This window comes from Kryptolebias marmoratus, linkage group LG13, assembly GCF_001649575.2.
Source record: "Kryptolebias marmoratus isolate JLee-2015 linkage group LG13, ASM164957v2, whole genome shotgun sequence".
NCBI classification, from domain to species: domain Eukaryota; kingdom Metazoa; phylum Chordata; class Actinopteri; order Cyprinodontiformes; family Rivulidae; genus Kryptolebias; species Kryptolebias marmoratus.
Window position 1 is genome coordinate 22,918,209 of NC_051442.1, and position 9,568 is coordinate 22,927,776.

General features: G+C 37.1%; 2 protein-coding genes across 3 annotated transcripts in view; one reads left to right on the plus strand and one right to left on the minus strand.

Moving 5' to 3' along the window:
• Positions 1–232: 232 nt before the first annotated feature.
• Positions 233–5,146, plus strand: LOC108247189 (biotin--protein ligase; the record flags this gene model as incomplete). Its single annotated transcript, XM_017435115.3, has 5 exons — positions 233–323; positions 414–574; positions 1,061–1,175; positions 2,983–3,196; positions 4,048–5,146. Coding segments are annotated over 5 exons (753 nt in total), but the record flags the coding sequence as incomplete, so codon positions are not given.
• A 1,347-nt stretch (positions 5,147–6,493) lies between these two features.
• The window catches only part of sim2 (SIM bHLH transcription factor 2), a 32,776-nt gene continuing 29,701 nt past the window's right edge, over positions 6,494–9,568 (minus strand). For both annotated transcript variants that reach the window (XM_025010318.2, XM_025010317.2), the window contains one exon: positions 6,494–8,796. In XM_025010318.2, coding sequence (XP_024866086.1) covers positions 8,534–8,796 — 263 coding nt within the window. In that variant the 3' untranslated portion in view covers positions 6,494–8,533. The remainder of the gene's footprint in view (positions 8,797–9,568) is intronic.

Sequence of the window (9,568 nt, forward strand, 5' to 3'; positions counted from 1 at the left end):
GGCCGAGAGGAAGACCCAGGACACGCTGGAGGGACTATGTTTCTCGGCTGGCCTGGGAACGCCTTGGGATTCCCCCCGAGGAGCTGGCCCAAGTGGCTGGGGAGAGGGAAGTCTGGGTCTCCCTGCTTAGGCTGCTGCCCCCGCGACCCGACCCCGGATAAGCGGAAGACAATGGATGGATGGATGGATGGATGGATTCTTGGTATAAAGGTACTTTTTTTTTTAAACCCATTTCTTCATCCATTTCTTCTGCAGGCTGACAGTGAACTTGCCAAAGGATGTGGGTTTAATAGCAGTAGCTGCTCGACAAACCAAAGGAAAAGGTTGGTGCCTGACCAGAGTGTTCACCTGCAGATGAGATGAATACTCACATGTATGGAAGATGCTTATGTTTGTGTTATATTTGGTTTCAGGTCGGGGCAGGAACAGCTGGCTCAGCCCACCAGGTTGTGCCATGTTCACTGTTGGTGTCCAAATCAAGCTGAGCTCCAGACTTGGACAGAGAATTCCTTTCCTGCAGCATCTGGCTGCTTTAGCCATTGTGGAAGCTGTACGCACACTTCCTGGATACCAGGTACTACACTGTGTTAGCCTGTAGACTAGATGTTAGCCTGTATTAGCTGGTACACTGGGTATTAGCCAGTATTTGTTTGTACACCAGATTTTAGCCAGTATTGGTCTGCACACCAGATATTATAGTCTTCCTTCAGTAACTCGTTTGGTTCACCTCAACCCAATATAAAACCTTCTTGGACAGAGAGAAGGATGGTGTGCGATCAGTCATGTCCTGGCCACCTCAGTCACCTGAGTAGAACTTGTATGGGCCTAGTCAGAGTGAAGTGCTTGGATCATGCAGTCAGCAGAATAAATGTGTCTCTTAATGAGTCAAAAATCTAATGTCTGCAGCATTGGACTGTTTGTTTTAATGCATTATTACAATCAGAACTAGTATTTTTAACATACACTGACAATACTATATAAAAAGCAGCAGACATTTATACATTTATGCTTTTTTTGTGGGTGTGTACTCTAATCTTTGATCATGGTTTTCTATTCACAGGACATCGATCTGAGGGTGAAGTGGCCCAATGATATCTACTACAGCAACCTAACGAAGCTTGGGGGGGTTCTGGTGACATCCACTGTTATGGGACAAACCTTTTATCTGCTCGTAGGTAGGTAATTTTAATTTTGTCTCCAGTATTTCAGCATGAACTCTAGATTTTCACTTACTTTGCTCTCATCGATATCCAGTGGATACAAAAGTCTCCACCTACTTGTTAAAAGTTAGGTTTTGGGGGTGTAAAAAAATTAAACCATGATAACTGTGTGATATTCTGTATAATTAGGTTGAAACAATTCTGTTGTGGAGAAAAATATGCAACCAGCTTATTGCATCTTTTTATTTTTTATAAGTGTCCACACTTTGAAACTAATACTTTGGTAACAAAGCTTCTGATTTAATTTCAGTCTTTCAGACTTGGTAATATTTGCCCACTGTCCTTGCTACAGTTGCTACAAATCTGACAGATTGTGAGACCATCGCTTGTGCTCAGGCTTCCTCAGGTCACCACACAGATTTATCTATTTTTGTTGATCAAATTTAGGTCAAACTCTGTCTAGAACATTTCAAATCTTCTATTTTCTTCTTGTGAAGACATTCTTTTGTTAAATAGAGTGTATGCTTGGGGTCATTGCTGTTTTGAACAATGAAATTCCTCTTCATCTTCAGCTTTCTAGCAGACTCTTGAATGTCTTGTTCCAAAATTAACAGGTATTTAGAACTGTTCATCAGTCCATCTATCTTGATTAAAACCTTGATTCCAGCTAAAGAAAAGCAGCCCCACAGCATTATGCTGCCGCCACCATGTTTCACTGTTGGGACGGTGTTCGTTTGCTGATCCACAGTTTTGTTAAACATACCTTTTGGAATTGTGGCTAAAAGTTCAACTTCAGGTTCATCAGACCAAAACACATTTTCCCACTTTTTACTTTTTACAATATTTATTTGTGCCTTGGTGTTTTCATTTGTATATATATATAAAAAAAAAAAAACGGCCTCCTGATCTCAGAGTTTAGGCATGTGGAGAACACAGGAGCTTGCTGTCATATGTAGAACACAACCAGAACTTCCTGCATCTTCTCTGTGTTGCTGTGAGCTTCTGCAGCCTCTTTGGCCTGTTTCTGTCTCTTCATTAGTTTTTGAGGGATGTCCAGTTCTCGGTAGTGTCCCTGTTCCTCCATTTCATGATGACTGTCCCACTGGTCATCTACTGCTGGGAAATGTTCTGTAACCTTCGCCTTGATGAAATCCTTTTGATGCTCTGTGAGTCTCTGTGAACCTTGGATTTTACTGTAGGATGGAACTGAGTAAATATCAGGAAAATCCTGTTGGGACAGCTGAACTTTATTTCAGGTTGATCAGAGTCACTTTAATTCATGGTTGGTGTGTTCACAAGAAGACTGACCACAATAATTATACCAGAAGGTGCTTGAAACAAAGTATTAGCTTCAGGGAGTGCACACTTAAACAATCAGCTTATTACATCTTTTTTATTGAGAAGGAATGTTTATGGGGCTGTGTTTGAACGGCTCTCTGCAACAGGTAGGGTAGGTTGGATTGCTGCTCGGCTGCATTTATTAAAGGAAAAAAAGCACCTTAATTTTGTGCTTCATCTGTGTCCCTTGGACACAATAATGTTTTTTTTAAGATTGTTTTCCTTTCTTTTTCTGAATGGCATGTTAAACTTCACTCCTTACCCTATATAACAAATACCAAAAGATTTTCCGAATTTCTACCCCTTTAATGTCAGATTTAGTGATGAATGCAGGACAACTCAATTTTGTCATGTGGATTTTTTTTTTTTTTTTACAAAATCTTGTAAAAGATACGATATTGCTCATCCCGAACTCAAACTGGTTGACATTAAGGAAAGTCTGTCTTGTTTGCTCAGTATAACATTTTTTAAACGTGTCCTCTAGGTTGTGGTGTTAATGTGACAAACAGCAACCCAACATTGTGTATCAACGATCTGATCCAGGAGTACAACACACAGAACAGCTGCAGTCTGGAACCACTCAGCTGCTCCCTGCTCATCGCTCGGAGTCTAAACTGCCTGGAAGATCTCATCAGCTGTTTCCAACAAGGAGGTGCAGATGCTGTTCTGCCCACTTTCTATAGGAGGTGGCTTCACACGTAAGTACTATACACAAAGCTAAAATAAACCTTAAACTATAAAACTAAGCCTTTGGTTTAGTCTCAAACTTTTCTTCACATTATAAGTCACTACTGAATAGCAAAAAAGGAAAAAGGGTACATTTAACACCTCTAAACACTTCAGATTCATGGAATTTGAGAAATCAGTGCTAGAGAAATAACATTTTCTGCAAAACTGGAGGGTTAATGCTGAGTTCTGAATGACTGCTGAAATTTGTTGGGGGAATAAAAAACACTAATTGATAAAGGTAAAATGAGCAAAACAAATCCTAAATTTGACAAAACAATAGCTAAAAGCTAAAAAAGCAAGTATGCGGAAATATATTTCAAAGATTAAAGTTTCTCAAGGATTTGAACAGTTTTCCACTTGTTTTAATGAAAAAAACTGTAAAGATAAACATTTCAAAAATGTATAAAAGTTACAAAAAACAAAAGTCATAGCCGTAATGTCCTGAATGAGCTGAACATTTTGATCTCTAAAGGGTTAAAAGAGATGAAAGTATGTTGATGTTATAGTTCAGAAAAGATGTACAGAAGAAACTATAAACAAGAACACAATAATGTTCATAGTTGCAAACTTCTGTCAGATGCACGTCAGTAAACTCTTTATAAAGAGCTGTTATCAGCTTAGCCACATGCCCGATGAAGTGTAAACTCAGTACAGGCCCTGTTCTGGCCAAACATGCATAGTGGTCAGAAGTATCTGTTTTTTGCCTCTCAATATTATTTTGATTCAGAAGTAAAGGGTTCATTCAGTATTGCAGAGTTTTGTAAAAAAAATTGTTTGTTTTTTTAAAACTTGCGGAAGTTTGTTTCTGTTCTGACTTCAGTGGGACCCAGGTGCGTCTCTGGAGCGAGGAAGGACCAGAAGCTCAGGTGGTGGGTCTAGATGACAATGGCTTCCTGCAGGTGTACAGTAAAGATCAAGGCCTGGTCTCAGTGGAGCCCGATGGAAACTCATTTGATATGTTGAAGAACCTGGTGGTTATGAAGCAGCATTAGGACAAACCCAGCCAAGGCTCACTCAAATCCAGTCAGTCTTTTTGGAATCATCCAACACTTTGTTTAATATAATATACTATTTTATATAACTGCCTGTTTGGATGCTGACAGTTTTTGTTGTTTTAGAAGCTTAAAAATATAAAATCCTGATTATACAATACATTTTCTAATTTTCTTATCCTTAATGTAAGTAAGTACATCCAGAAAACCCTTCTTTTCTTCAAAAGATCAATAGTAATTGAACACCTGCAGTAGTTTTTTTTTGTCTTCATCAGTTCAGCCTGTAGAGGTTTGTTGAGTATAAATCAAATGTAATACTTGGAATTTGTAACCATTTCCTTGCACTTTTCAAAATGCAGTCAAAGAAGATACTAGCTGGAGGATTTTTAAATCTTTTACAATAAAGTAGAAGACTACTTGGACGTGAAAATGTATTTTAGAAATATTTTCAATTTCAAAATACATTGGAGTCTGTAAAACAGAAGAGTTATAATTGTAAAGTATTCAGTCTGTTTGGATGTGAATAACTTTAACTTAACACTTAAGGTCTCAACTTTCAGCCCTTGTCAGTTTCGTTAAGTGTGTCTTAACGTGACGTTATTTTGACTCAGAGGCTCAATGACAGAGTTCTTTTATGATCACAGAAGTGTCATTTTGTTTGATTTAATGGGGACTTGTAGCTCAGAAACTATGCTGCTCCTCTCTAACATTCCTTTGGTGACATTTTGTTCGCTGAGCGACAGACTCAAACCAAACTGCAGCTGGAAAGTGGCACAACCTTGTCTGGTCACACCAATATTATACTCTTTTAAACGAAGACTAATGATTGTGTTAGGACAACTTGACTTGCATTGAAGCACTTTGGTTGTTCTGCTGAATGACATTCAAGGTAAAAAAAAAACAACAGTTGGGGCAGCTTCCTGTATGTCTGCAAAATGTTGACTTTTACCTGGTTCCTTTCAACCATCCTACCTGTAGTAAGATCTGGAAAATAAATGTTGTAGCCCTGATATGACTATAATCTGACTTTAATTTGATTTCAATGAAAGAAGTTATCATTGCAGCATGTGCTGCTGTAATTTATAAAGAAATAAACTATTTCCAAAGAACTGTTATTCATTTCTTTAATTTCACCAGCACACAAACATATACCTGATCCCAGCACTTCACAATCCTTATTAGAAGGAGATAATCAAATGCCAGATAGATTGACTTTAGTTAAATGACGGAATAAACCTACTAAACAGTGTTTGAAAAGCACGGATGTGACTGGAGGTAAATGATAAAATTAATTAAAATGAGTCTAACCATCGTAATATGTTCATTCTTTGCTACAACCTTTTGTGTTCTTTGTGAAAAATGATTGTGATATATGTATTATCATGGTTTTATAGTTAGATATATTGGATTTATATCTATACCCGATATAGAAAGATCTATATTGACCATATCAATGTTTTTTCTTATGAACTGTACAAATTTAGTCCTTTTGTTTGATTTTTATGACCTGAAGGCCTTAATAATCTGAGCTCATAACTCATTTCTGAGTGGAAAAAATACTGATAGATTATTTCAATTACAACACAATTACAGATGAAACATGCTATTTATCATATTGTGTTGTGTCAACGATAATTACAAACATTTGTTTTTAAATCAATTTAATTTTTTAATAATGGTTCAGAAGAACATCTTTTGTGTTCTCTGTCAAAACTAACCAGTATGATTTATTAGTGAAAAGAAATATAGGAAATATAATTACTGGAACCAGACCCAAGGCTCCTGTTTTCACAAATGTTGGGTCCTAAAGTTAGTTCCTATCTGAACGAATGTCAGGACCCAACAGTCTGTGTGTGAGGTGGATTGGTTTGGCTTTGCAAAACTTCTAATCTCCCCTCTGACTGTCAAACTGCTATGTTGTTCTGACAAGGTTCCTTTTTCACCCATCTGAGGATGCTGCTGCTGTGGTTTCATGCCTGCCTTCCAGTGTCACAGTTTTCCCTCCAACACCTGCAGATCCCTCTACGATAATAGTTCACCAGCTTCACAATACAAACATAAAACATCCTCTTCCACTAGTGAAGTCTTTCTCTCATCAGTCTGCTAAAAGAGGCTATCATCAGAAGAAATAGTGTAGGCATGGTTAATCCAGAGATTTCCTGACAACACTTCCGATGCAACCAAACGGTATCCAAGTCTGTAGCTTGAATCCACCTAGAGAAATCATCCTTTTGACTTACTAACAAATTCAACCTTTTTTATTATATTGAGTTTTTGTTTATTTATTAAAAAGAGACAATGCACATTCACAAACACAAATACACCTGATAAATGTGCCAGATTTAGCAATGTGCCTTGTCTGGTTTCACTTTTTTTTAACAAGTACATTTTTTTATTCACATACACAATCCTTTCAACACATGCACAAACCTGGATTACTGTTATTTCACAAGGTGACAAAACTCTGATGTACAAATCTTTATGACCCAATCTTGTACCTATTGACCATATTCTTCACCTAAACAAAGATGCTTCCATACTATGGAAACTATGAAGCTTTCTGCCGGTGTTAGTCCCAGTCCCAGTATTTTCTAGAGTCGTTAGCTTGGTTGCTCAAATCTGCCCTGAACTACATACTGTTCAGACCTTGTTCCCAAAACATTACCCTTCTGAAGGAGAAGGGGTGAGTGGTTTGTTTTGGTTTGTTAATAGTTATCTAACACCTGGGACATTTTATTTAGTTTTAAACATTTGCTGATAAAAAACAGAATAATAACATTGTTCATTACAACTGTATATTATAATTACAGATCAGTAAGTTTTAAACTCACCGTTAAAACAGCTGATCAGGTGCGATGCTGTTAGCATGTAGCATTTAGCTCTGTCCACCACACATTTAAAAGGTACCATACAGATTTAATCTTCATCGCAAATAGATTTACAGATCTTACCACTGTTGATGTACTGATATGATTCTATTTAGAGCATATGAAATGAGAGATTTGTATAGAAATGGGTGCAGACGTGTGTGCTTGCAGAACAGCAATGATGACTGACAGTAAACAAAAATGTCACGTCCACATATTCACATCTTTACGCGGTGGTCAGTGTTGTGGTTTCGTAATCCCAAAGCTGCAGGTTGCGTCACGCAGGGCATCTGGTGTGAAACAATTGCCAAATCTTTCACACGAGTTCACTCACCGTGAAGGCCCCTGCAGAAGGGAGCAGCTGTAAGAAAAAAAACATGCTGTTTGCTGCTTTTCATTACTCTGACTTCTACACAATCAGACTGCTGTGAAATCTCAGCTCATTTTTATCAGTAATCCTCCCAATAACTGATGACTAATACATGTAGGATATTAATACCAATCAATCGTTGTAGTCTGACTGCTGTTTGTTCTAAAATTTGGATCATTGTTTTTTATAATTTCATACGTCTGTCAATGATGCAAGCACTGAACCATAAATGCTTCTCCAAAGATGTGAAAACCAGCAAGAGCAAAGTGGGCAGAGCAGAATAAAGTCAGTACATGTACTTTTAAAACTGTATCTTTATTTATTTTTATTGGGTTGTATTATTTGCCAATGTCTTACTAAACTACAGTGCACTAAGCTCTTGTTTTCTTTATATATATTTTATATTTTTTTCATTTTTATGCAAACTCAAATGTTTTTGTTATCCTGTACAGACTGTCTGCTCACCCACTGAATCAATTCAAACAATTGAAAATGATCTTGACCAACTTAAACTGGGTACTTCTATGTTTTACAATTATGTAATACAAAAGTTTTTTCTTTTATGATAAAATTACATGTTGAGTTTTTATAATGTTCAACCCAAAGTTTGGACAGGTCATATATTTGTACTTTTCAGTTCCATGTACAAACTATCCTTATGAAGTGCAAAATAAGAGCATCAAAAAACCCTGACTGAGCCTCTGTCCAGGACCACCTTCTGTTTTTTTTTTTTACTTTCTAGGGACAATCTTAATCTGGTAAAGCTCTAAGACTCCATCTCTCTTCTTTGTTGAATGTTATCTGTTCTTTGGCTCTGTGTGGTGAAATGATTTGCTTTTGAAGACTCAGTGAAACTTCTACAATGTAAGATGTATTGTGTAATGTATTGTGTAATGTATTGGGTTTGATGTGGAAGTCAGTGTTCTTTTGTTCTCGTCAGCAGCTCTTCGCTGTAACTCTGCAGCAGCTCCAAACCGTTGGTGGCTTTTGTTATTTTTGTTACAGCCTGGTGGTTGTAGGGGGTCTTTGTTACACAATGCCTCCTTCTCTCCTCAAGCACTATCGGAACAGACTGGCCTATTCCAGGCAGCAATCCATCCATCTTACAGTGGGCCAGGGCCTGGTCACCTCGGAGTCCTGCAGCACCTTTTGTTTTGTGTCTGATGTCCTGCATTGAGGCCTCTGTTCCCTGTTCCCATGAGCTTGTGGGTGTGAAGAAACCTTAGACTCCATGTTGTGAAGAAGCCTGCAATGATCACTAGGTTCTTTTTTCAGACTGCTGGTTGGACAGTTTTTGGGGCAATCAACAGAGTAACTTTGGTCAGTTGTCAGCTCAGGTCCTAATGAAAAAAACAACCTAAATTAGATTTACACCACAACTGTAATGTCAAAAAATCATAAGGGAGTATCAGGATAAAACATTCTTCAGAGACATGTTTTATTAAACTGCAGGCAGTGTAAGAATCATAAATCCTGTGTTAATTAGTCTCTTCATATTTTTAGATTCATAGGCTATATCTATAACCTATAATTATATTCCTTCATATTTGATTTTATATGGTTTTAGTCTAGAAGAGCCACAGGTTGCAGTCCCCTGAGGGGTCATTAACTAGTGGCACACATTCTTCTGGATCTTCAATTAAAGTGGGTAACTAACTAAAACATGTTTCTCTTGTATTTTACTGTGGTACCATTTCATCTGTTTTTGATCTAAACCTTTTAGAGCTTGTTTGCACAACAGCATCACAGATTTTAGAGTTAAAGTTGCTTTATGGGATAAGAGTTTTGGTTAGCTGTCAGTAAGAAGCTCAACCTGTTTCACTGATTCTATTGTTAACGGTATCCTAGACAGAAAAATCAAACTGTAACATTTACAGGTGCTGGTCATAAAATTAGAATATCATGAAAAAGTAGATTGATTTCAGTAATTCCATTTAAAAAGTGAAACTTGTATATTATATTCATACATTACATACAAATTCATATATTTCAAATGTTTATTTCGTTTAATTTTGATGATTACAAATGACAACAAATGAAAATCTCAAATTCATCATATCAGAAAATTAGAATATTACTTAAGACCAATAAAAACAAAGGATTTATAGAAAT